Below are 26,278 nucleotides of genomic sequence, written 5' to 3'. Positions count from 1 at the left end.
GGAGTGGATGAAATGAAATTCAACACCCTTTCACTCTTGTCTTGTCTTTCCATCCTTCACCAACAGCAACTCCCGGCGCTAATCCTGATCCAGAGAGCACGGACAGCAGCTAGTCCGCACAAGGAATAGTCCAAGTCGACGAACCAAGAATGCGATAACGGCTAGAACGCTAACCGGATTAGGCTTGGGAGGGAAAGTCGGTTCGAATGAAGCCAAAAGCAGCAACGAGTTCATGGATCCATGGGAGCTCTGTGTGTCCGATAGCTCTCATTGCCTGCCGCATTGGCAAAACAGCAGACCGTTACCTTGACCTTCCAGTGGAGATGATGGCACTTTGACACCTCGAAGTGGCTGACGGAACCACTTGCCCTGTCAGAATGGTGGCTCTCCAGCAAACGTCAACGAACGGATAGTCTACCCTGGCTATGACCTCAGCGAGCAGATCATCCGAACGGAGAGCAGGCTCACAAACGCAAGCACCATTTCGTTCGCCACCTGCGTCGGGGCTGATGAGAGAATCAGAACCCCCCAATGAGCCAATTATCCGCATCGAGACCGACCTTTGATTGAATTGGGACGGGCAGGAATGATGCTTGGTCGGCAGTGCGTGTCTCCTTTTTGCGATTCCCCGCCCCCTTTGTTGTTGGTCGGTTCAAGGGTCTGATTGTCAATCTCAATCACAGCGCCGGTGGCGCAACGCAACGCAACGCAACCCAGTGCTGGCTGGCACTCTGACTGGCCCTCCTATTCCGAATACCGCAATGTTCTAGAAACCGTCTGGAAGCCCCTGGGAGGGCCGATCGAAGCTTCCACCTCTTCCACATCGCGTCCGTTCCCGGTCGACTGGGCTGAAGGATTCGGAGTTCTGGGGCCCATCGTCCACGTCTCCTTTTCGTTTTCACCTTCTGGAACACGCTGAGACGGTGCTAGTCCGATCGACTACGCCCGACTATGGATTTCATTTGATAATACCTAGGAACGGAGACAGACTATTGACCCAAGGCCGTCAGCTATTGAAGTAGTGGACTGGACTAGCGGGGTGTCCGTGACGTCGATCGAGCCGTCTGAGCCATCTCGTCCTAGCGATGGGAGGTTCCCAACGCATCCGAAATTTAGTCCATTGCCCTTAATTAAGGAGGTGAGTCTACTAGTAAGAATGGAGGGTGGCCTGAGTGATGATGGTGGTGGTGGTGGGTTCGACAAGGGCACCACCGGGGAGTTCTCCGAAGGATGGTGTGTACAGTAGTAGGATAGAGCCGAGCTCCTGGAATGGAATAGACTGAGAAAGGGGGGGAGGAAGGAAGATAATTAGCATGAAAAGGGAAATAAAAAATGAAAATGAAAAATCATGATTTCCCACTGCAAATAGAAGTAGAGAGTGATATGATCATGAGAGGACTTTACTTTTTAGACGCGAGTCATATAATAATCCATCCATCATCCAGTTTTGGCTTTTTGGTTTGCTCCCCGCCTTTTTCATGGTTCTTCATTAATTCATTCCCCCTCCCTTTTTCTGCAACCCCTCCGGATCAAGTTCCCTGCGTATCACCACTTCACCACCACCCCTTTTCTGGCGCCATTCAATCTCATTTAAAAGCGCCCCCATTGAACTGTCTAGAAGGCTTCCATCCCAAGATTAGGTGTTTCTGCCATTTTTCTAGCCGGCCCCCCAACCCTTCCATTGTCTGCAAATCCCACGCGACCGAGAAGCCGCTCAAGTCTCACTGGTAAGGGAATCCCCTCCTCCCAAAGCTACTCTCCATTAAACTTCTGCTGTGTTGCCCCTCCAAAGCTTGCCCGGTGATTTTCCTTTCCCGCTGTGATTGTTGTGCTTGTTGTTTCACACTGGTCTCATTTATTTTATTTTATTTCATTTTTTCTTTTTATTGTGTATTTCACTATTATATCCCTCAAGTCTTGTTACCTTTTTTTTCCGTATCTACATTGCTTGTATTGCTTCGTGAGATCTACTCTGCACCAGAACAGCTCTGGCCAGCTATCTACGAGCAAAACAGCTCCCTCCCTCCGCCAGAAGAAAAGCTTCAGAGGCTCCGAAGCAGAAAAACGTACCACAGCGGACATCCAATGAGACCTGCTGGACCCAATACCCACACTGTTTAGCGGAGACCCCAATCATCAATGATCTTGCTTCCCTGACTGGATCCCCCATTTCTGTTCCATCCACGGCCACCTTCCAATCTGCTTGCTGCTACGACCTTCTGGTCGGTTTCCCTACCCGCCCCTCCCCTCCCCTCCCTCTCTTTCTCTCGGGCTTGTGCTACCACATCTTCTGTTCCCCCCGTCCTTTCCAAACCCTGCTACTACTACTACTCTCGCTTTCTGATGACTACTGCCCCCTCCTACTTTTTCTCTCCTTCTCTCCCGCACATACATTCTATTTCTTCACCTGCTCGCCTTTCCAAGTCTTGCTCAGCGTCTGACCTCCTTCAGACCATTTCCGTCCTTACGTGCCGGCCGCTTCAGTCGCCGTCTCCCGACCTTTCAACTTCCCCGCTTCACTGTGGCCGGAGCGGTGTTCTCTCCGGCCCTTCTTTCGCCAGCATGGCTGAGAGTGCATTCCCCAGCGCCCAACAACCCCTCCGGGTGGGCACAAAAGACGACAAAGCCGCTGCTTTTCAGAAGATCTCCGAGGAGGACGAATACGAGGTGACGTCACCAACCGATCCCACTTTTCGATCTGCCAACGCCGCTGCCGCATCCTCGTCGACCGGCAGCCCCTTCTTTGGTGGTGGTTATGGCGATAACAGCGGTCCAATTCGTTTCAACAGGAGTCCCTTCGACAATGGGCCCAGAGAGGAGGACGAGGAGGGTGCCGACGAGTTCCCTCCAGAAGACATCCGCCCCACGGGCGCCGCGAATCAGGGATTCCCCAATAACTACGCGCTGGGCCGCCGGACATCGGTTTCTGCAGAGTCACTGAACCCGACCTCGGCTGGCTCAGATAGCTGGACTCCCCCGTATCATGAGAAATCAGAGGAGCAGCTGGCTCGGCTGAAGACCGCGGTCAGCAGCAACTTCCTCTTCTCGCACCTCGATGATGACCAGTTCAAGAGTGTGCTCGATGCCCTGGTGGAGAAGCCTATCCCCGCCAAGGGTATCAAGGTCATCAGCCAGGGTGATGCTGGAGACTACTTTTACATCGTAGAGAATGGCCACTTTGACTTCATGATCCACCCGTCGGGCTCTGTGCAACCCGGTCCGGAGGGCATGGGCAACAAAGTCGGTTCGGTTGGACCTGGAGGCTCGTTTGGAGAGCTGGCTCTCATGTACAATGCGCCTCGCGCGGCCACCGTTGTGTCGGTGGACCCGAAGAGCACCCTCTGGGCCTTGGACCGCATCACTTTCCGCCGGATCCTCATGGACTCGGCCTTCCAGCGCCGTCGCATGTACGAGGCATTCCTCGAGGAGGTGCCGCTGCTGTCCAGCCTGAAGCCGTATGAGCGTGCCAAGATCGCCGATGCTCTGGACGCCATCAAATATCCTGCTGGCTCTACGATCATTAACGAGGGCGATCCAGGTGATGCCTTCTACCTTCTCGAATCCGGGGAGGCGGAGGCCTTCAAGAATGGTGTGGAGGGCCCTGTGAAGTCCTACAAGCGCGGCGACTACTTTGGTGAGCTAGCCTTGTTGGACGACAAGCCACGGGCCGCAAGCATCGTGGCCAAGACAGAGGTGAAAGTGGCGAAACTGGGCCGGGATGGCTTCAAGCGCTTACTCGGCCCTGTGGAAGATATCATGCGACGAGCGGAATATGAATCTAAACCTGTGCCCGCTTGAGAGGCGTAATGGGTCATAAATACACGAAATTCTTGGCGAAGAGGGAGGGAGTTTTGTGTGGGACAATGTGGTGACTTTTCTATCTCTTTCTTGTGTCGTTAATTTCGCCTATCTATGCTCTTGGTTGGACGGACCAATCGGGGAAACCTGTTGGTCTTGAGATCTACGACAGATGGCTGAAAAAAAGGATCCCCTATTCATCGGCGAAACATTTGGGTCGTGTTTTACTATCGGCATCGCGGGGGGTTGTGTATGTCTCTGGACTGTTCATACACGGGTTATATTCATGGCCGAGTCGCGCAGGAAGCCGCAGCCACCAGACTGCTCACTTCGTTCGCTGCGATCGGACGCGTGTGTCATTGATAAACCACCTGGGTTATTCCTGTCTTTTGCCGTTTCTATGTTTATAATAGCTCATTGGCTACGAAGGATACATATATGGTTGACATGTACGACAAGTGCTTGACAGTGTCGATAGGATGCGTAAGATGATATTTATAATACAGCATAGCCTTCAAAAGCAGCAGACTCTGTATCTGTAAATTGTAATGATAGCTAAGCCCTTTGTAGATCATCGTGCAACCACCAAATCACTCCTCAACACCCACTTCTCCCCCTCCCGCACCTCCTTCCCCTCATGCAACATACACCGATCTCCATGCCGATGCAGCAGCGCCATCCCCGGCACCGGAGCCACCGACACAGGCTCCGGATTGCGATTGGACCGGGTCGCCTCTGGATAGAAGACGGTTTCCCCTCCCTCACAGCTCGTCAAGTAGATAAGAAGCGTCCAAGTGGTGCGGGCCGCACGGGGCGGACGACCGGGCGAGGAGAAAGTGATAGCATTGGAATCGTCATCTACGGTAGGAGCAGCTATCAGCATACTGAATTTACTTTTGACTAGGAGTTGACTACGAAACATCCTTCTACAACCAGAGCCTTTTCCCACCTCTACCCCCGAAATACCATAATTTTGAAAGAAAGAAGGATAAAAGGGCAGAGGGGATAGGATAGACTCACAATGTTTATCGAAGAACTGCCCCTTCGAATACCGATATATACGGATATTCCCATTCAGCCCAATGGGTTCCCCGCCCCAGATATCTTTCATGTCTCTCGTCACTGCTTCCTCTTCTTCATCTTCATCTTCACCATCTCCCCCCGCATTCAGAATCATCTCCTTCAACGCCGTCCCCGACCAAAGACCCTCCGCGAACCCCTCATCTTGGATCTGAAACCGATCATTGACTCGCACTGCATCGCCCTTTTTGGGTTTGCCGGGTGTGGTGGTCAGTGGCAAAGAGGCCAGGAATGAAGTGTAGGTTTTGCAGAGCGTCGAGGGGAAGAAGTTCCGGATGAGGTAGATTTGGTCGGGGACGAGAGGGTCGAGGGTCAGAGACGTGGAGGGGATGAGTGGGCGGAGAGGGGGCCAGTTGGGGGGTTGCTGCCGCTGCTGCTGGTGTTTTTGGAGATGGGATTTGGGGGTGGATGAGGGGGGCTGCTGCCGCTGCTTGGAGTTGGATGTCTTTTTGGGCATTCTTTTTGTGGAGATATGGGGGTGGTGATGTGTGTGGTGATGGGAGTGAGAGTCGGTGAGGAGATAGATAGTTGGACAGATGGATAATGAGTCAGTAGTAAGTAGGAGTGACTAACTAGAACGTAGTCGTGAAGTACTATGCAGGTCGGTCTGGTCTGATCTGTCGGTCCGAGATGGGGAGTAAAAAAAAAAGTTCCCAGGTAAGTTACTTTACTAGTGAGTGGTATAGTATGGGGTCAAGTTCAGGTACGGAAACAGTGAATCAAGGCCCGTGATACGTTCCCGGGTGGTAATAACCATGCGGGTACAGTAAGATTGCTGCGTCTGCATAGAAGTATGCCAAAAATACCGTCACAATCTGGCAGAAAATTTATGAAAAACCGACCGGGGCGTGACGGGCCCAGCCAGTCACAGGGCGAGGAGGACGGGGGCCTCAGCCTCACCGCCCTCGACTTCTGCTCCTCCTCCTCCTCCTCTCCCAGCCCGTCGTCCTTCTCCAATCCCCCTCCGCCCTCAAGACCTGCCCGCCGGTCATGTCGTCGTCGCAGACCATGACAGCGTCTGCGGTGGGCCATCGTCCGCCAGATGCTGCTCCAAATATGTCGTCCGTGTACGACTACGCCCGCTCCCAGCAGCAACACGACGACCAACCGCACCCCTCCCCGCCCAGCGACTCCGCAATCCGCCCTCTGCACGATTCTGCCCCCGACTCTCCTCCCAATGGCCTGTCTACCCTGTCCTCAACCACCCCCATGGTCAAATCCGAACCCGGCGACCACGATTCTGCCCCCTCCGCGTCCGCTCCTCCAGAAGCCCAGTCCGATATGCGTCGTCAATCGGCCGCCAGCGCGCTCCTGGCTCAACTCCTCGGGAACCAGGTCTCGGCCGACGGGCTGGAGTCTGAGGATCATCCAATGCCGCAAGCCCAAGACGGGGCCGAGCCGTCCCAAAATAACGATCAGGATGTAAAGAGTCAATGGCACTTCGAATCGACCTCCGAACCCCCGGCTGCCCCTGCAGATTCGACCAATGGAGGCGCGGATCAATATCCGCCGGAATCGACTGAATCGCTGGCTCCTCACCAACAAGACGAGAAAAACCCCGAACAACATACCGATTTATCTTTTTCGAACCCAGATCATGGCGATAGTATGTCAATAAAGGCATCAGATGCTGTAGAAGGCTTGACGGATCCGTTACTGTTCTCCAAAGCGAGTTTAGACCATCCCGACCTTTTTTCCTCCTTCGATATCACCGCCGCTCCGAAGACCCCGTTTGAAGCCCTTCAGCAGAATGAGATGCTTACCGCCGCCTACCTCTCTCAAAGCGCTGATCTTTCCGCCCTTGGCTATTCTGGTGGGCATTTGTCTCACGATATCGCTGGCTCGGTCGCGGGATCGGAGCCCCGAATCCAGGCATTTGCGAAGCTAGAGTTCGATGACGGTCACTTTTACTGCAATACATACTCCTTCATTCTTGGACGTGATGTACGAGCGGCCCGGGCGGCGCATCAGCGCGAAATCCAGGTCCGTCAGGCAATGAGGACTTCCCGGGCTAAGAGTTCGAGCGGTGGCAACACGTCGCATACGCCCAACCGCGTGAAACATGAGGGCAGTGGCATCTTGGGAAGTGTGGTCAGTGACCGCGGTGGTATTATGGGGTTTGATCCCGATATTCCGCCTCATTTACCACACCATCTCAGTCGTCGCTCGTCTGTGTCTTCCCACGCTGAATCGGCTCCGTTGCATGCGACTCCGGCCCAATTGCAATCGACTACCGATTACAATGCACTTGCAATGCAGTCCTTGAACGAAGAGAACGGCGATGCGAAGCCAGTGGATGCTTTGGCTTTACTTCCTTCGCCGGATGCGTGTCCAACGATCCCTATTCATCCCCCAGCGACGGTCGACGGTAGTGCTGCCGGGCATCGAGGGATTTCACGTAAACATGTCAAAATTGCATACAACTTTGACCGAAACCTTTTCGAAATGGAGGTTATGGGAAGAAATGGCGCTTTTATCGGCGCGGATTGGCTATCACCGGGGCAAGTAAGACCCCTACATAGTGGCGATTATATCCAAATAGGAGGCGTCCGCATCCGCTTCCTGCTTCCCGACGTGCCAATTGGCGAAACTGGAGCAGATAGAGTGGAAGAACCATTTACGGCCGAAGACGAGAATGCTCAGGCTTCAACCACGGCCGAGAACGAAACGCCAGCTCCGAAGCGCGCATCTGATGGCTCGGAGACAAAGGAGACGCCGAAGACCACGAAGATCATTCTCAAGACCCGGGCTGAACCTGATCCGTCGCGACCAGTGCAGTCCGTTGAAGGCTCCGGAGATCCCAATCAGCAGCCTGTTCGGCGTCGTGGTCCTGGACGGCCGCCTAAGGACGGCATCATGTCCAAACGCGAGCGAGCCGAACTGGCAAGAGAACAGAAGTTGGCGGCGAAGCGCGAGGCCAATGGAGGCGTCACTCCTCCGCCCATGAACCGTCCCAAAGCTGGAAAGGCACCAGCACCAACCAGTGGTGCTACGGCACCACCCAAAGAATCAGTTGGTGCGGAGTCGCCTAATTCCAAGCCGGAGAAGCGCAAGTACACGAAGAGGAAGAAGCCTGATGGTACGCCCATGGACTTTCCACTACCCTCAACCGAGGGCGGCCAGTTTCCCATGGAACATCGCCCGGAGGAGTTCATCAAGGCACCTCCAGTCAAGAAGCGCAAGCCCTCTCGCTCACCATCGCCCAACTACCCTCCCGAATCCGCCTACACACCGGAGGATCTGGCCAAACCACCATACAATTATGCCGTGCTTATCTTTGATGCCCTCACTGAGGCTGGTACTCCGATGACGCTCAAGCAGATTTACCGCGCGCTGAAGCTGAAATACCCGTATTTCCGATTCAAGTGTGAAACCGAAGGCTGGACGTCTAGTGTGCGACATAACCTCAATGGCAACAGCCATCTCTTCATGCATGCAGAGCGTGATGGCAAAGGATGGTCGTGGCAGCTCCGCCCAGGGGCATCGGTTGAGAAGGAAAAGAAGCGACGCCCGTCGCCTCCTCCGCCGGCGTCGCAGCCTCCGTCTGCACCGGCAGCTACTCCCCAGTATATGCCTCAGCTGAACCCATCCTATGGCAATCAGCATGGACAACCTGGGATGGCCAATCCGCACTTCCAATTTCCCTCTATGCCTCCCAATCCTTATGCACCTCCTCCTCCTCCCCCAGCTCCTGCCCCCAATCCTACTCCTACACCTCACCATTCCAGTCCCTATCCGCCTCCTGCTCCAGCTGCTGCCTCTACACCCTTCCCGATACCGAGTCCGCTCCGCAACAACCTTCCACCTGCTTTTGCGCAGTCCACACCCTCCACTTATACCTCGCCTTATGCCTCGGACCCGCCGCCGCAGCTGGTTCAGCTGCAGCAGTCGCAACAGACGCAGCCAATGCCACCCCAACCACAGCACCAGTCACCTTATCCTCCGCCTAACCCACCGTCCATGCCGCCGATGAATGCACCGCCACATCAAGGCCATCATCCTCCACCGCCGCCCCCAGGTCCACCTATGCAGCATCCTCCGCCGAACATGGGCATGGGTCACGACCCTGGGCCGGGCCCAATGGACAACTCGGAGGCGTCGTCGTTCAATGAGCGGGCCAGCAAGGCGATTGACGACTTTGAAGCGGTCCTGATGGAAGACTACGAGGACAAGAACTACATCCGGGAGGTGCTCAAGAGTGCCCGAGCTCGTGTTCTCGGCAATGCCACCGATAGTTCGTTCCCCGGCGGCGAACCGAAGGACGAAGCAGTCATTCTAGATGCGCTTCGCAATCTGATCGGTAGCCTAAAGGACGAATAGTCAGCCCAACAAGAGGCGACTGTTTGCAAGCGGGAATAGGATTCAAACTGGGATGACGAATTTACGACTTGGGATTTGCTTTTATGCTTACGAACATACATCTACCACATGGAGACCGGGCCGGTGTTAGGAGATCTGTGATCTGGGTTACAAAAACATGCGCGCGCGATCACATAACTGGTCTTTATCTTTCATGATATTGAAACGGAGTCCGATTGTTATTATCCATTTCTGTTTCTGGGGCTATTTTGACTGACTCACTACTACTACTACATTTTTCCATTGCTATTTCCATTTGCGTCTCTTGAGTGGGTTGTGTTTTTGTCTTTCCTCACCCGCCACTGCAGTTGCTTCTCGATGATATCCCCTCCGTTCTGGACCGAGGGTCCATTTTCCAAAGTATTTGTTCTCTTTTTTATTACTTGCTTATCCTGTTTTGTCTCTTCCACGTCCGCGACATCCCGGACTTGCATGGATTATAAGCGCCGGGCAAGTTTCTCTTTTCTTTTCTTTCTTGCATTGACACTTGCTCCCCACCCTACCCCACCCCCTCCCTCTCCCCCTGTGATGGGATGGGGTTCTCTTTTCTTCCTTTTCCGAGAATCGGAAGAAAAAAAATCACTTTTTGTCCAACTTTTCGTTATATCTAAAATTACATCAAAAAAGCAGCTGGAGTTTATTTGCATAGAATTCAAAACAAAAACAATTTATCATACGAAATGGGGATGTCGCTATACGATGGGGGCTTGATTATTTGATGATTATCAATTCTGTAGACTTAATTTGTAAGTTATATGTAGTACCGTCATGAAGGGGGGAAACAAGTAAGTTAACGAACTCCCGTAGTCCGGAGGAAGTAAGTAGTATTATCGAATTACCCCTCCCCCACTACTACTACTACTACTACTACTACTACTACTACTACTATCTTCATCCGACTCTTTCCTTAATACTTTTTCCTTTCTTTCTTCCTTTCTTACTTCCGACCGGAACAGCGGGGGTTTGTAATTATATTTAGACTTTTGCACCTAATATATTATATATTATCTATTATCTATTAGTATCAACTGCATAGCTATAGTACCTGTGAACATACATACATACATACCTACCCTATCGGAACAATAATAATAAGAAAAGAGAAGAGAAGAGAAAGGTTAAGTTATTGACCCGATGACCGGATTCACCCGTGATGATGCACTGCAGGAATATAAATATTATCCATGACTACTAAGTAGGGAGGGATGTCACCGGGCCGGTCGTGTGCATTAATTATTTTGTTTTTTCCATTCATCCGTATGTCAATTTCTTTCTATTCTATCTGTATGGATGGATGGCTGGTAGTGCTGTCGCTATCATTGCGATATTATTTGTTTATTGTTTATGCGGGGTGTCATTCATGTATGTATGTAGGATGTCATGTATGTATGTATATGTAGACTGTCGGTTGTTGGATGGATGGATGGATTGGGGATGGTTATTGTGATCTATCTGAGTGTCTAAGTGGTGTTCGGTGGGTGGTTATTGGGTAGGTATTTAGGTAGGTTGGTGGTGTTTATTGGGCAGGTGAGTGGGTTGGTGTGACTGAACTGGGTATCAGTAATAGAATGCATGAGGTTGAATATCGGCTATCAATCATCATCATCATAATTCATTCCATCATTATTATGTGAGTGTGCATCTTTAGTTCAAAGGGGGGAAGGAGGGAGGGGCAAATAGATCGGGCAGCGATGATGGAGGTTGGTAGGTTCGATGGTGGATGCAAGTGTGTGCTTGGGGAGTTGAGAGTAAGTACTGTGTATGGAGGACCCCACTTGGTGTTACTGGATCTTGCTTGGTGCAGGTTCAGCTGTAGTACTGAAGTCTGTGTGGCTGGGATTGTGGGAATATATCCTTGGTACCTGACTGAACCTCTCAATGACTTGATTTGTTTCGATTCGGTTCGGTTGGCATAACTTTTATTATATGATTATAATAAATTGTATTCATTGGTTGTTTTGTTGTAAGTGAGACATTGATATTATTCATTATTCTGGTGGTTGGGGGGATTGTGAAACATAGTAGGGAAGAGATTGATGATTGTAGTGATCACTCACTCGGGTCATTCATCCATCCTGAGGGGGGATGGGATGGGATGTAGGTACCGCGCTTGGGGATCGGGGATGATTGGGTATCAAATTTGATAAGATGAAGGGGGCTGCGAATGGTTGTAGGTTGCTGTGGGAGACGCGCATATACACAGGCGTGTTGTATATTCCGTGCCTGCGGGGTTCACAGGAGAGAGTGAGGAGAAGAAACCCTCCATCGTGAGGGATATACCGGTTTACTATCGGCTATTGCCAGTCTCTATTACTCGTAAGTAGTAACCTTCCATAGTAGGCAGTGTATACCTCTATCGTGAGGTACAAAGTAATCAACGAGCAGGCTCCAAAATACTCCGGCCTGATCATATGCTGATTGGATTGCCCCATCCTTCCTGACGGTCGGTGAGTCACTCTGTCCCTCTCAGCCCAGAAGGAATCGCAACAGCCTCAAAACTGGAAGTTGCACCTGATCCGAGAAACCAGTAGGAATTGAAATCACTGTAAGGTGCCTCTTCTCAGGCATCGACCTTACGTAGACCAGCCTGTTGTTCTAGCAACCGCGGAATGTAGGCATGGAATGTTGGTTTACTCAGCCACCTGATGATGCTGATGATAATGACGATAAGTGAGGATGTGTATGATGAGGATGATGATGATGATGTAGGTGCAATGTCCTTGTCCTGTGTTCTGCATGTGTGGTGACTTACAGTGTACAGATAGATAGTAGTACTCCGTAGTAACTTATTCTCTGTCTCTCTCTCCCTGTGTCTGCCTGTTGTGTCATTGCGCTTATACTTTTCAAGTTCAAAATGAGGCTGTCCGCCTCTCGGATTGGCTCTCCTCTGAGGGTTGGTGGGTGGCATGGGACTCCGCCTTGACAGGAAAGTCCAAAGCCCTGGCTGGCCCTCTCGAGGGCGACTGATTGACTGACTGACGGCATTGCCACTGTCGCTCCTGCTGCATCTGTGCTTCTCTAGTCGCATACATACATGGTAGTTAGTAACAAGTGAAAAAATAACTGATGATGCCTATCTAGTCTACTTAGTTGCTTCCTTCCATTGTTCCTTTCCCAGGCCAGGTTCCCTCTCTCACTGGCTATAAATAATCTTCCCAGATGATTATATCACTCGCCTCCTGCAATAAGCCAAGCCACAGACCGACTAGTCCCATGTACCACTCAGACACGTTTTTCTCCCCTTACCCTTTTTTTTTTTTCTTATTTTCCCTCTTGGAATTTTTTCTTTTTTTCTTTCTAAATTAGCACGGGGGCGCACGTCCCACCCATTTGTCGAAGCAGTTCGAGGTCCTCCCACTAGCGCTGTCCACCCACAGTTGAAAGTGTTCAGAGCACTAACATTACGGAGCCTGTAAGACACCGCCTGTCACTTTTCAATCCTACCAAGTAATGTACTTGCTCTTATTTTTCTCCTCAACTTGCAACTAAAATTGATCATCATCAAATCAGTCAGTCAGTCATGTCCACTTTCAACCTTTCTGTGTGACGCCTTGGGCTTCTTGCAGTTGCATTTGCCTCCACCCCCCCATTCCCATTCATTCCTCTTGTCTGGTGAACGATAGGCAAATCGCAGCTTTCGCACTGCCTCCTGTTCCACTCCCCTATTTGCCCACCGGCTGCAGCCAATGAAGGGAATGACGATTGCCTGCCGGGGATTGATTGGGTCAATTCGTCACTTTTTGCGCCTGCATCACTTTAATGAATGGTATCATTGGTAACTTACTTACTATTAGATACACTTTGTAAACTATCAAATCTACCGAGTAGAATCTAGAATAGATAACCAAGGCTACTGTACTTACCACTTACTCCGTTATTAGTTACTCGGGAAAGGAATTAATAATCTTTCCCTAGTCAAGACAAGACTATTCAGTACAGTAGTAGTAACCAAAGTGGATTCGAGGATTTTTCCTTTCCTTTCTTTCTCCCCCCTTCTTAGCCGCTAATCTAACGGTCACCACGAACTGCTCGCTGACCCCCTTAGTTAAAGGGGAGTGAAAACTGCCAGTAGGTAGACAAGACACACTACGTAAGTACCAGTCCTAAACAGTCTGACCGGCCGGAGTTCTCCCGCCCCAGGGGTTTTTGGTCTGGTCCCGTCCGGCTGGCTGGCCTGCCTCTCTCTGCCTCTGCCTCTCTGTCTGTCTGTCTCTGCCGACGACGCAGGTCGTGCAGTCGATTATTGGATGGAGTTGCAGTCAGAGTGCCTACTTGACTTACTTTTGACTCCCGGCCGTCCTGTCCGGTGCTGGATTTGAAGCATTTCCCGCCCATGCCATCTGACACTTAATTTACTATCCACCCAGTAACATGACCATTTGCTCGTATTGCACCTGATGACTGACTGATTGAGATGAGATACATTTGGGACTTTTAAATTGATGCCTCAGTCAACCAACAATCCAGTACAATTCAAGGGAATAGACGATGGATTCATATCGCTACCCGTGCAAGATGCTATATTAAGATTGCTTGTTGTTGAGGGTGAGTAAGCACTCCTCAACCATGGACCCGGGCTTCTCTTTCCGTTCTGGCCGCGGGTCTTTTCATGGGCGAGAGAAAAGTTGGAGAGAAAAGCTGGGTCTGAGATTGAAGTAACCTGGCCGTTCGGCAGCGTTACGGTGGAGGCGGTTTGGTCAGTCGGCCACTTATTACTGGTCGGCTGGTTGGTCCCCTCTTTTTTTTTTTTTCCTTTCCTTTCCCTCTGACCTTCTCTTTTCTTTTTTATCTTTTTTGTTTTTTTTTATTTATCTTTTATGATTATTTCCTATTTCCCTCTCCTCTGCCCTTTCTTCCTTCATCCTTCCCTTCCTCTTTTTAATATAATTTATTCCTTTTTTTTTTTTTTTTTTTTTGTTTTTGTTTTTGATTTCAGGTTCCCTCTTTCATCCTAAACCTGCCTTAGTCAACTCCTCCACCCTCTCCCAAGGACGGCTGTTCCATCATCATCACTGGGTACTCCCCCTCTCCTCTAGCTGGGCTCTAATGGAAAATAGTAGGGAAAACTCTGAAAACTCTAAACAACCCTCCAACCCCATGAGGTGTACTCCGTGGAAAGCCGTAGGTAACTCAACTACTAAGGATGTTACTAGTCTAGTAGTTACTTGGGACTGCTTCACTCGGGTGTTGCGGCTGGGATTCTGTTTGGTCTGACAGTGGTGTGTACCCTGTCCCCATTCATCACTACGATCGTTCTGGTAACTTCCTCCCTTTCCCTTTCGATCGTGGTGGTTGCGATTCAAATCGGTACCTGGTCTGCGTCATAATAAAGGAAGAGAAATCCTTTTTTGCCTCATTCCCTCATAGGCAGATGCCACCGATGCCACTGATCTTAATAATAATGTTTAATATTAATGATGTAAATTTTGGCTACGATTTTTATTCACTTTGGGGGGGAAAAGATTAAAAATATTCTCGAGGGAAATTTAATTGCTGTTAAACCTGATACATTTCCCTTACACTGACTGACCTGGCCATGGGTCCATTCCGATGGTCTCGTTCCCCTAACGGAGGACTTGCCGGGAGGATCATGGACAGGAGATAAAAAAATAATATTAATGATAATTAAAATAACCAAAAAAAAAGGATGGGTAATGGGTAGGGGGCATAGGTTACTTTACAATGTAGTTATCTTTTTTTTTTTTTTTACTGTTTAAAGTTACAGTATAACAATGAGAATAGAACAGGGAAAAGGAATAGAAAGGGAATATCCCATCCATTGCTCGGATAGGTAGAACAGAGCACAGTATGGTGAACAGGCAGAGAAGGCTACATAATCAATGGCAGGGAACCCAGTGGATGTTGTGAAGGATCACGACTCGAATACTATACAGCCCCAACCTAGCCAGACACGACACAGAGAGACCAGAGAGACAACCAGAGGGTGTATTGGTGTTACTCGTTAGTCAGAAGAGCAGCGAAGAAGAAGTGAGCCGGGGATCGTCACCTCCTCAACCCTCACTAGACTAGACTCTCTCTGACACCTCGGACCACTAAGCAGCCGCTCTCCCCTTCGTTTTTTCTCGTCGGGTCTCCTGCTTTGGCTTGTGGCTCTCTCTCGCCTTGCCTTTCCACCTCTCTCGTTCTCCGTCTCTCTTCTCTTCTCCATCCTCCCACTCACTCCCCCCTCTCCCTCTTCCCCTTCTCTAACCTACTTCTCCAATCCTCTTCCCCCCTCCTCTCTACACCTTCTCTCACCATCTTCGCTTTTTGCTCTTGCAACTTTACCTTCCTCAATCCCCTCTCCCCCCCTTTGCTCTCTCCATCTTCTCCTCCCTTATACCCCAACGAGCTTTTCACTAAGTGTCGTTGTCGCTGTGGATCGGGGCTAATTCCCACCAAACGCGAGAACTTGTTTTGCTCTAACTTTTTTTTCTCTCATCCTTGACCTACACAAAATTATAAAAAAAGAAGAAAGGAGAAAAAAAGAAAAGAATCTCAACGTCTCTCGCCTGTTGCCTCCCTCCACTACATCATCCTTTGCTGCTTGCTATTCATTGTTGAGCGTCCCCACGCGTCTCCGGTGGTTACCGTCAAACTCCGTCCCTTTTCGCCTCCGTCCTCGACAGCCTCGTGTTCGATCAATTGCCCGCCTTACAACACCGGAAGTAAAAAAACCAAGAAAGGGATCACCAGACTCGTGCCGCTACAGGACCGCTCCTCCCCGGCAAGGAAGAACTTCCCGAAGAGACATCTTAGTCGCGACCGCTCCGTCCGCTCCTTTCGACATTCGTGCCGTGGAATTGTTCCTCCATGTTATTCAACTAAGAAGCATTCACTACGAAATTATCTAGAGCCGCGGCTCGTTGAGCATTTGCTCTACCCCCCAGGATCAGGGCGTGGCGAACGTGTAGACGGTTCGTATCTTGTGTTTTACTTGGTGTTTCACTCAATTTGCTCTTTGGGATTGCCCTTCGTCCCATTGAAACCCAATTTGCTGACTCGGGATCTTGTCCGTTGTTACAGCCTCAGACCGTCTACCTTCCCGCTCTGAACTGGTTCTTTTGCTTTTTCTTTTCTTTTCATTATGCCGTCTTTCTTCGCTCCCGGCCTCCAGGGCCTTCCTCCTACTCCTCCCCATATCTTGAGCGGTGGCAGGATGGAACACGACCAACCCTTTTATCTCCTCGGTCCCTCGGCCGCATTCCCGCCTCGCTACCCCCAGAACGGCTGTGATTTCATTGAGCAGTACTCCCAGTCGACCTGCTACTCCAAGCCCTTGAACTCGCAGTCCGCTCTGGGCGTCCGCAATGGCCGGGATATGGTCGCCGCTCACTCCGCGCTCAACCAGCCCATGTTCGGTCCTCTGGGTACCGCCAACGTCTTGCCTCCCATCCGCAACAACGTTCAGTTGCCCCCGATGGAGAGTGCCATCCCGCCCCAATACCGACGCCAAGAGATGATGGTGCAGCCCGAACCCCAGCGCAAGGAGGAAAAGGCCACTGGAGGTGTCGCCGCCCACTTGGATTATGAGATGGACCAGATGTCCGACTTTGTGGCTGAGATGGCCCAGGGAATGTATGCTTTGTACATCACCAAGATCAACCTAGCAGATATTGACTTAGCGCGAAGCGTCTACCCAGGATCGTCGGTCCCCCCTCAGTTCCGGAAATACGTCTACCAGATTTTGTCATCCACTCGCCTCCCGAGCTCCACCATCCTTCTGGGACTCTACTACCTAGCCAGCAGGATGCGCATGCTTTCTTCCACCAAGGTGTTCCACACCGGCAGTGGCCAGGTCTACCGCATGCTCACCGTGGCCCTCCTTCTGGGAAGCAAGTTCTTGGACGACAACACCTTCCAGAACAAGTCTTGGGCTGAAGTTAGCAACATCCCTGTGAGCGAGCTGAACTCGATGGAGCTTGACTGGCTGTTTGCCTTCGAGTGGAAGATTCACGACCGGATCTACGATCAACAGGATGGCTTTGCGTCATGGTTGTCTCACTGGGAAACCTGGCGTACCAAGACCGTTGCTCGGGCGCAAGAGTCCCGCCATGCTTTGGCTCCCATCGACACGAATGTCTCCCGCAGCCACCGCGTGTCGAAGCCTTTGCTCTCGCCCGAAGGGCCGATCCCACCCCAGTACCAGCGCAGTACTAGCTATGAAACCTCGTGGCTGAACCCTGCCGCGTCGGAGTATTCGCCGCCCTCTGCACCTCACACGGGACCGAACACTCCGGACTACTACGCAGCTGGGCCGTGGTACACGCAGCCTCCCCCGCCATACTCGCGTACCTGGGTTCCTCCGCCCCAGCAGTACATTCCACCGGCCCCTCGCTCCCAGCCTCCGTCCTACCACCACACCCCCGCATATGCGTTACCTTTCGCGCAGAGCGTGTGGACGGGCCACGGGTCATCCTGTGGTTGCCTGTATTGTGCCAAGCATATGGAGCACTACATGTGTGCGAACCCGTTTGGCTCGATGCAACCGATCGTGGCTGGTTAGTCAGGGGCTGCGGCCATCTAATCATCTCTCTGACAGAGTCCACTGGAGAAACGTGTTTCCTTCGATCCTGTTCTTCACTTCGTTCTAGACCTGTCCAGGTTGTCCTTGTTTGTCTCTTTCCGTTATTACTGATGATACCGTGTTTCCTTCGTGTTTCTGCATGACTACCCGTTTTCTTTGGTCAGTTTCGGTTACGTCTGTGTTTCGCTGAAAAGTACCATCGGTCGCCTTTTTCCTCCGATTCTTTTTGTCTTTTATGCTTTCCGAAAAGCAAAAACTCCCAAAAAAAGTGTCCGACCGGTTGCGCATTTCCTGCACGATGTGACACTGTCTTCTTTTCTTCTTTTCTTTGCCTTTCGCTTTCCTATCTCGATACGACTTGTTTCTTACGAAACACTCCTCTCATCGTGTCGAAAAGTTCTTCCAAGAGATTCCTTGCGCTGAAGCTCTGGAGTCAGATGTCACGACAATTACGATTGTTTCTCTCTGCGTTTTCGCCTGTGCTTCGCCGTTGCCTTCTCCATCCTCCCTCTTTGACCTGTTCGATCTTTCCTCATTTTCTCTGGATTTGGGCATTTCATCTGGCGACTGCTACTCATAGATTGTGTTGTGTTCCTTGACACTTGTCAAGTTGGTACATTTGGCTTTCTTCTCACGCACGCTCCACTTGAGTCCCGTGGCGTTAATACCTTGTCTTTTTTTGTTCGGTTGCCTTTAATCTGTTTCTTTTTCTCTTCTTTCTCATACTCATCTGTTCCGGTCGACAGATCCTTTTTTACGTTTCGTGATGCGACCAGAGTACATTACTGCAGCTTCGTGTTTGTGGGGGTGCGCTCTCGGTTGTAACATTACCTTTATTTGTTCGATTTACCTTCGATGACCTTTTCCATTTTGCATGTTTGTTTATTCCGCCCGACCCTCAAACCATTGGTGAGGCATTTGAAAAGTGATACTCCCCTTATGCCCCTTGTTTTACATTTACTCTTTGTCTTGTCTTATTCCCCTCCCGGTGATTATAACACCCTCTTGTGTGGCTTCCTTTTTTATTCTTTCTCACTGCTCATTCCCTGAATGTAAGTTAGATTCTTTCACTACTTTTCTATTATCATTCACAAGAAATATGGGACAAAGACATTTCGAGCTTCCCTTACAAAAAAAGCACAGGGATCCCATTTGATATATACTGCTCTCCATTATTCCTTCTAAGTAACTACTATGTATATGTAAAACCCTGTCTAACATTTCTTTTCTTTCATCTTGCCCCCATGTGAAGGAAGGTGTACTTTCCATTGATCTCTGAACTAACTAGTCGTTCTCACTAACATTCCAAACCTTGCAAAGAAACGAAACACAAAGATGTTGTTAATGAACTTCTATTTCATAGCGAAGCACAAAATAAAAACTCACAATGATACCCATAACGATGACAAAATCGTATTGACATCTATCTATCTATCCTTTATTCTCTGTAGATAGTGAGTAGTCGATTTAAAAGTGTAAAAACAAAAGAACCGTAATCGAAATGCAAGTACAGATTTGACTAGAACCTTATTATCGTGAATCTAATGCGAGAATAAAGTAAATAAACTAGCACGAGAGGGAACAATGAGATAGTATGTATGTATGTAGTATTAGGATAATTGGAACTTATTGAATTGATTGGTTGATTGATTGATTGCCCTGGGGTATCGGTATCTGTCGATGTGCGTGTTCATTCATTCATTGAATAGATGTTGGGGGTTGGGTTGTACATCATGGAGGAAATCTAGGTCATAATTACACGAGTATAAATGGGGTTAGAAGGTGATATGTACGGGGTCTGTGTACGGCGGTGATGTGAGGTTGGTAGGGTAGGCAGGTTGATTGTCTTGTATGTTTGCTTGTATATGGGTATAGAAGATAGAAGAAAAAAAGAATTTGCCCGTAGTCCTGTGCTAGTATACACTCCCCCTTATGCTCTGGTCGTGTTTTCTTTCAGCTTCGAAAGAGGCGTCTTCGTCGTTGTAATCGTCTTCTTCGTCGTCGCCGTGATGGTGATAGTGTTCATGATCGTGATCATCGTAATGACTGTCTTCACGATTATGTTCGTCCACTTGCTGGTTCTCGGCTTTCGAAATTGGAGGATCTGTGGGGAGAGGTTCATCATCTAATCTGTCTTGGCCTGCTCGATCCTGGTTGAGGGCGTTGGCGACTTGCTTGCTCAGGGTTTGGCGTGCTAGGCCCGGAGGGTTTCGGACATGGTGGCTGTGGGATCGGGTACGTCGGGGTCGCGCAGCCTGCTTGGAACTGCTTTCGTCATCGCCGTCGTTATCTAGATCTTGAGATGGTCTAACTTGATGGGCAGAGGGGGTCGGTTTAGGGCGGGAGTGAGTCTGTTTGTGGTTATGGGTATAAGCGTGCATGCTGGGGCGAAGCTTCTCTTCGCGTTCGTCCTCCGACGGGGCGAGGCTGTTTGCGCCGCTCATGGAACCGCCGCCGTCGCGGCCAACGAGATGGATGTAAGCGTAGTTGCAATTCGGGGGATGGAGGAGGTGGTCTTCGCTGTCACGGTGGAGATGGGCGAGGCCGGGGCGGCGGGGTATCGGGCTGGGATTTGAGGTTGGTTGGCTCAGGTGACTGATAGTTGTGGTGGATGCAACGGGTGTCGGGAAAGTTGCTCGAGAGGTGGACGTGGTTTCAAGCTGTACACCTTCGAACTCGTATTGCGGAGCTGGGGAAGGCAGGGTCCTTTCAAGAGGCCTTGCATCGATAGAACGATCTCCCAAAGCTGGCTCCGGGGCTCTGAGCATCTGCTGGTTTACCGGAGTGGCTGTCCCCGTTCCAGCCGGGACTGGTCTTGGGTGGCCGTTTTGGTTCCCGTGAGATCTGTGGTTGTGAGTAGCGCTGTGTGCTGTTGTCTCCTTCGACTGAGGGTCATGTTGATGCTTTGGATGGTCTGCGTTGTGTGCACGAGGCGTACGTAGAGAGCTTCGTCTTCGGACGCCGTGATTGCATCCATCAGGACAACCACCCCATTTGCGACGAATAGGGACTGACGTCTCTGGTGGTGCTGGCTGCACTGGATCCAGTCCTTTGGCTGCCCGCTCACGCTGCCGCTCTTCCTCTTTCTCCTTCCGCAGGTCGGACCAGGTACGTAGCTGATTTTGTAGGACGTATTTCCCGTTGTCTGGGTTGAGTTTCAGAATGACGAATTCGCAGTGATTGATGTTGCGGAGATCTTCGAAGTATTCCACACTCCAATGGTACCATTTCATGAGGAAAACCCGCGTCATCAATCCATGCGTGACGAGCACGCAGACACTGGCGAAGTCGTCCTCTCCGAACAGACGCCACAGCGACTCGTTGAACCCACTGACGCGGTCGTAGGCGTCGGCAGCAGATTCACCGTTGGGGATTCGGTAGAAGAAGTGACCATAGTCTGCCCTTTCGAGCCACATACGCTCCATTTCGGCTGAACATGGTTGGAAGTTCCCGAAGTCCTGCTCCCGCAGCCGGGGTTCCTCGTAGACCTTGATGGTATGTCTTGGGAAAGGGGACGGGGCTGGAGAATCTGAGGACAGGGACTGCAGGATACCCTCCGTTGTCTCTCGGGTGCGACGGTATGGGGAGGTGAAGAAATGAATGGTATCATCCGGTCGTAGAAGGGTACGCAGACGGGAGCCAGCTTCCTGCGCCTGACGGTGTCCTTCGGGGGTGAGTTTCACTCGGTGGTCGGGGATAGTCTGATGGATTTCTCGGTTCTTGTTTCCTTCCGATTGGGCATGGCGGATCAAGATGATCATCTGCCAGAGTGAGACATTGTACTGAAAACAGTGATAGTTTCGGGGGGAGGAATAACTGACCCGCGGCTTGCCCATGATTACTTACTAGACATCTACTGTTGCATGCAGAAGTAGTTGGGTGGAAGTGGGGTTGAGGGGAAAAAGCAAGCGCTACGATGTTAGATCAGTAAGACAGGCCCACCGCGATAACGACCTGATGTATATATGTAGGCTAGCGATCAGGTCACTGAAGCACAAAACACACAAGCCAGCAAGATGAAGTAACGGGATAGAGGAAGCGACCGCGAGAAGAAGAAGAAATGAAAGAGGGATGAGGCGAGTCAGTGACTTGGGACTCGAAAGGAGGAGAGAAAAGAGGAGAGATGATTGCGGAGTAGGGGAGAATTGCCAAATCCAGCACTGCTATTGGCCCCAGGCATCTAGAAATCGCCCGATCAGGTTAGCACAGCGCATGATGTCAGTCGGCGCTGGTCGGGTTTGTTACCGTTTGGTATCACGTATTACCATCTCGATTACCTGCCCGTAATCAAAAGAGTACATCCTTCCATAGCATCTCTCTCTCCTCACATTGTAGTAGTTTAGGAAGCCCCGTTCCTTAGGGACCATGATAAGCTGTACTTGATAGAATGGATTGTAGTAGTACCAACAACAATGATGTACCTCCTCATATGCCACCCTAATATAATATCTAGCACCTAGCTTTCCCAGAAAAAAAAAGAGAGGGATGGCCCTTCGCCAGTTGTCGCCGAGGCCGCCGTACGGAGCAGTAGTAAGTAGTTCGGCACAGCTAAATCTGGCCTTGTTTCGCCCTCCTGCTCATCATCGCCCGCTTCCACGCTCCCCTTTACCCTCCATTGCCGACCATCCCGGCTCTCAGCAACGAAGAAGCCGACTCTCACGATGGCCGATTATCTATATGATCTTCTAGCCCCTCATCTGGCCTCGACGAAGGCTGCCACCGCCCTCTCCGATCCGGATCGCGATACAACCACCGCACAATACCTGAATCGTCTCCCTACGCTCTCCCTCCAAGCATTACAATCCACGGAACCTCAATCCCTAACTCAGTCCTCTCATTCTACCCTTCTGTCGCTGCAAGCTCTGTCAAATCGCTCCCACAAGACCTTTGTCACCTCCGCAGATGGCCTGTCCAATCTCCGCGCGTCCATCCCCCAGTTGGCCCGGAACGCACAGCAACTGCGAGATGCGGTCCCGAAACTCGATGAAGAGGCAGTCCGATTCTCGTCCAAATACAGCCGAGCAGCGGAGAATGTCGCTCTGGAGCAACGGAAGAAGGTGATGCAGCTGGCGCGGAATGTCGACCGGTTGTCCGATATCCTCGAGCTCCCCACGCTGCTCGCAACAGCTGTCTCTTCCGCGGCCGCTAATTCGGCAACGACAGGCAGCTCGGTCTCCACGACGTATTCTACGGCATTGGATCTGTACGCGCATATCAAGCGGTTACAGACACTCTATCCCGATTCCCCGCTCATCAAAGATGTAGTCTCCCAGGCTGAGGATGCTATGAAGGACATGACGTCGAATCTGATTGCAGGTCTTCGGGCACAGAACTTGCGACTAGCAGCTGCTATGAGGACGGTGGGTTGGCTGCGTAGGGTGGCACCAGAACTGGATAACCTCCACCACGAAGGATCACCGGCTGCGGCGGAGGGCGCATTGGGGGCTATTTTCCTGATCTGCAGGCTGGCGAATTTGATCACGATGCTAGAAGCTCTGGATCCTCTACGGGAGCTGGCCGATCAGGAGACACAGCGCAGGGCTCCAAACACAGACAAGAAGAATGGGGCGACGGAGACCTGGTCCGAAGGACACCAGACGGAGAAGTATCTGAAACGGTATATCGAGATCTTTCGCGAGCAGAGCTTTGCAATCGTCTCTCTCTACAAAAACATCTTCACTCCAGATCAATCGGAGTCAGAGCTCGCCGTGACCGGCTTACGGGGCATCGATGCGCGGATCAAAGCTGCGGCATCGCGACCCTCTCACCCAGAGGATCCACTCCAGTGTCTTCCACCGGCACTTGCTACCTTCCCAATGCACCTAATACAACTGTTGACGGACACCTTGCGCACCTATCTCCCCAATGTCCGGGATAAAAGCTCCCGAGAGAGTCTCCTGACCCAGGTCTTGTACTGTGCTGCCAGCTTGGGTCGACTAGGGGGTGATTTTGGCATGATTCTGACCGAGCTCAGCGAGGCAGCGGATGAGGAGCAAGAGGACGACGATGCCGATGACGATGACTTGGCTTATGAATGGGAGGAAGTGACTCGGAAACACAGAGCCTTGGCAGGACGCTTAGAGCAGCTGACAGGAGGTGCAACTCCCGGGTCCTCGGCCAAAGGACATTCGTCGCGACAAGCCTTGCCTACGCAAGGAGATATTTGAGTGGTAGATGCCCTAAAGAATCTTTCACCACTTCTTCCACAGGCTGTGCAAAGTGCTATTCTTGGAGACGGCATTTGCTTTGGCTCGTCCCTTTCAAAAGGGGAAGTTCGGGCCTCCCCGGGCGGCACTAACCGAATGGAGCAAGGCCTCCGCCCGGGTTGCTGGTCCGGCCGTCATCTCATCTCATCCTCCCTCCTCACCTCTCCTTCTCCCTCAAGACTTGCTTTCGGCAACATCCTTGGTCTACTTTTCCCCATTTATCTCTGTATCTTTTCCTGGGGATATTTCAGAACTTTCCCTTATATATATACATCCCTTGTTTCTTAGTGCGTCGACACAGCCGTTGCTTCATGATCGGTGCTGGCTTGCCGGTCGCATTGGCCCCTTCGATTGCCGCCGCCGCTGCTGCTGTGTGACGTTCTCCCTTGCGTACAGGGCCTGCTGGCGTTTTAGACACCGCATTCTTCTCAGCAATGAAGATTTCTCTCTGAAAGCGTGCACCAAAGCTATCTGAAGAATAGCGGCCGTTTCTCTGCAATACATCCTCTCTCTAACCCTGATCCTGCACCTCGTCTGGATGGCGGCCCCCGCTTTGTCTACCGGCGGGTTGATCGACCCGACCAAACAGGCTGAGTATCCCATCGTGCTGGGTGATCGACTCAATGGTAAATCCAGCTCGCCACAGTCGCAGCTGGTCAATATCCAATATAACTATAAGACCAAATCAGCGACCGCACGGCAACGCATCACCCGAGCCCGACAGTCCCGCGATCGCTACAACCTCACAATCACCGATAAAGCGCCCAACGCTGATAATGTCCTGACCTATTCATACCAAGGCAGTGTCGACCCAACACAAGCTGTCTCGGATGCTGGGGAACATAATTTGGTGCTAGTCTTTGACGCAGCGCGGAAAGTGTTTGTCTTGGAGCCGGTTTCAACGCAGCTGAACTTCAACCTCCGGTCTGCTCCGGCCAAATCCCAGAAGCAAGTGCTAGAGCAATATGAGCAGCTACGCACTTTGCAGGAAGAGGACCATGGGTCGGGTGATGACCGGGGCATGGACAATGCCAGCGGTAATGATGATGGCCCTGCTGACGACAGCAATCCCTATGACTACCGACACTTCCTCCCCAAGGAGAATGCGGACGATGACAAGTCGGGCTCGGACAAGACACCAGAACCTCCCTCCTACACCAGCAAGCTCGATACTCCGTTGATGTCCGCTACCAGATCCATTCCTAGCCCTCAACCACCCCCGGAGAGCCGGACGAAGCCCGTAAACGCAAAGAAGAAGAAGCCAGACGGGGTCAAGCCTCCTAAACCGGCGGCTGCTCGGCCACGGCCCAGGTCTCCGCCCCGTCCTGTGCAGCCAAGGGAGGAGCGGAAGGCAGAGGTCGAGGAGGAGCCTTTGGTGGAGACATTTGATTCCTCGCCGTCCGACACGGGCCTGGGTGCTGTCTCTTCTCAAAAGGCAGTTCCATCACCGGGCTCGAATATCATCATCGACGGCGATCTCATCATTGATATGGGCTCTCCGCCGCCTGCTCGTCCCTTCCGGGTCAATCCCGCATACTTCTCTTCGAACAACACCCCGGCGGATGAAGAAGGGCATCGGGATGAGGACGAGGAGCAGGAGGAGGATGAGGACATTGAGGACCTACGGCTTCCCTCTCCGGCTGGCCACGGAGGAGCGCCGGTGGCCTCGAGCGGCCTAAATCTGGAGCCCGGGTTGGATGAGGAGGAGTTGGAGGTTGATGATGATCCCCTCGCGGCGGAGATGGAGGCGGCGTTTGAGGAGGATGTACAGGAAGACGACCGGAGCCAGCCTGTATCAACGCAGGCGGTGTCGCAGCAGTATCATATGGCCAGTGAGGATGAGAGCGAAGTCAGTGAGGAGGAATAAGGGGATGGAAGAGTCTACTATGTAGCATGTTTGCTAATATCTCTCGTATTTCTCTTTGGGGGCATGGTTCCCCCGTGTTTGCGTATATACCAGCAAAGCAAGGCGCCATTCGGAGTTTTAACCACGGGCAAGGTTCAGAATACCAGGGAACTTCGTCGTATAATATGATAACAGCAATAACAATGACAATAACACTAATAATGACCATGATAACGATAATGATAATACGCCAAAAATATATATGTGAATCTCTCCGAAAAGCGAAGCGACGATCCCTGGGGCCCGGAACAACGGGATGATCCGAAAAGCCGGCGGTCATTGGCTGGGCGGTCAGTCGCCGAAAAGTGCCACAGCAAAAGGAAAAGGAAAGTCCCAAGTGAGAAAGGAGTCTCTCTTCTCTTCCTCTTGCTCTCTCTCTCTGTTGCACTCAAAGCTAGCTGT

At 51.3% G+C, this 26,278-nt stretch overlaps 7 protein-coding genes across 7 annotated transcripts; 5 read left to right on the top strand and 2 right to left on the bottom strand.

Moving 5' to 3' along the window:
* Nucleotides 1–2,562: 2,562 nt before the first annotated feature.
* Nucleotides 2,563–3,798, top strand: BO85DRAFT_442522 (cyclic nucleotide-binding domain-containing protein; the record flags this gene model as incomplete). Its single annotated transcript, XM_025658843.1, has 1 exon — nt 2,563–3,798. The coding sequence occupies one exon, from the start codon at nt 2,563–2,565 to the stop codon at nt 3,796–3,798; it is 1,236 nt and encodes a 411-aa protein (XP_025511171.1).
* A 559-nt stretch (nt 3,799–4,357) lies between these two features.
* Nucleotides 4,358–5,485, bottom strand: BO85DRAFT_453339 (uncharacterized protein). Its single transcript, XM_025661029.1, has 2 exons — nt 4,819–5,485; nt 4,358–4,656 (listed from the first exon to the last, which is right to left on the bottom strand). The coding sequence occupies exons 1-2, from the start codon at nt 5,333–5,335 to the stop codon at nt 4,370–4,372; spliced, it is 804 nt and encodes a 267-aa protein (XP_025511170.1). The 5' UTR covers nt 5,336–5,485; the 3' UTR covers nt 4,358–4,369.
* Nucleotides 5,486–5,631: 146 nt separating this feature from the next.
* BO85DRAFT_160832 (forkhead domain protein) lies at nt 5,632–9,377 on the top strand. Its single transcript, XM_025654235.1, has one exon. It carries the CDS (start codon nt 5,869–5,871, stop codon nt 9,196–9,198), a length of 3,330 nt encoding a protein of 1,109 aa, XP_025511169.1. The 5' UTR covers nt 5,632–5,868; the 3' UTR covers nt 9,199–9,377.
* Nucleotides 9,378–16,324: 6,947 nt separating this feature from the next.
* BO85DRAFT_463218 (putative cyclin-like protein (Clg1)) lies at nt 16,325–17,743 on the top strand (the record flags this gene model as incomplete). Its single annotated transcript, XM_025661907.1, has 1 exon — nt 16,325–17,743. The coding sequence occupies one exon, from the start codon at nt 16,325–16,327 to the stop codon at nt 17,741–17,743; it is 1,419 nt and encodes a 472-aa protein (XP_025511168.1).
* Nucleotides 17,744–19,342: 1,599 nt separating this feature from the next.
* BO85DRAFT_453336 (acid phosphatase DET1) lies at nt 19,343–21,857 on the bottom strand. The gene is made up of 2 exons (XM_025661028.1): nt 21,586–21,857; nt 19,343–21,525 (listed from the first exon to the last, which is right to left on the bottom strand). The coding sequence occupies exons 1-2, from the start codon at nt 21,598–21,600 to the stop codon at nt 19,678–19,680; spliced, it is 1,863 nt and encodes a 620-aa protein (XP_025511167.1). The 5' UTR covers nt 21,601–21,857; the 3' UTR covers nt 19,343–19,677.
* Nucleotides 21,858–22,273: 416 nt separating this feature from the next.
* BO85DRAFT_160820 (Dor1-like family protein) lies at nt 22,274–24,220 on the top strand. Its single transcript, XM_025654233.1, has one exon. It carries the CDS (start codon nt 22,426–22,428, stop codon nt 23,929–23,931), a length of 1,506 nt encoding a protein of 501 aa, XP_025511166.1. The 5' UTR covers nt 22,274–22,425; the 3' UTR covers nt 23,932–24,220.
* BO85DRAFT_160821 (ELL-associated factor) lies at nt 24,221–25,896 on the top strand. Its single transcript, XM_025654234.1, has one exon. The coding sequence runs from the start codon at nt 24,509–24,511 to the stop codon at nt 25,835–25,837; it is 1,329 nt and encodes a 442-aa protein (XP_025511165.1). The 5' UTR covers nt 24,221–24,508; the 3' UTR covers nt 25,838–25,896.
* The last annotated feature ends 382 nt before the right edge of the window (nt 25,897–26,278 follow it).

The sequence above is a fragment of the Aspergillus piperis genome (genome assembly GCF_003184755.1).
Source record: "Aspergillus piperis CBS 112811 unplaced genomic scaffold BO85scaffold_25, whole genome shotgun sequence".
Classification (NCBI taxonomy): Eukaryota; Fungi; Ascomycota; class Eurotiomycetes; order Eurotiales; family Aspergillaceae; genus Aspergillus; species Aspergillus piperis.
This window is presented reverse-complemented; position numbering and strand designations above follow the sequence as displayed.

Excerpts from the sequence above, each read along its gene's own strand:
- BO85DRAFT_453339 (XM_025661029.1), bottom strand. The coding sequence starts at position 5,335 with ATGCCCAAAAAGACATCCAACTCCAAGCAGCGGCAGCAGCCCCCCTCA. Across the intron at positions 4,657-4,818 it reads GCAGTTCTTCGATAAACATT|ATGACGATTCCAATGCTATC; the intron begins GTGAGTCTATCC and ends CTCCTACCGTAG.
- BO85DRAFT_160832 (XM_025654235.1), top strand. The coding sequence starts at position 5,869 with ATGTCGTCGTCGCAGACCATGACAGCGTCTGCGGTGGGCCATCGTCCG.
- BO85DRAFT_160820 (XM_025654233.1), top strand. The coding sequence starts at position 22,426 with ATGGCCGATTATCTATATGATCTTCTAGCCCCTCATCTGGCCTCGACG.
- BO85DRAFT_160821 (XM_025654234.1), top strand. The coding sequence starts at position 24,509 with ATGGCGGCCCCCGCTTTGTCTACCGGCGGGTTGATCGACCCGACCAAA.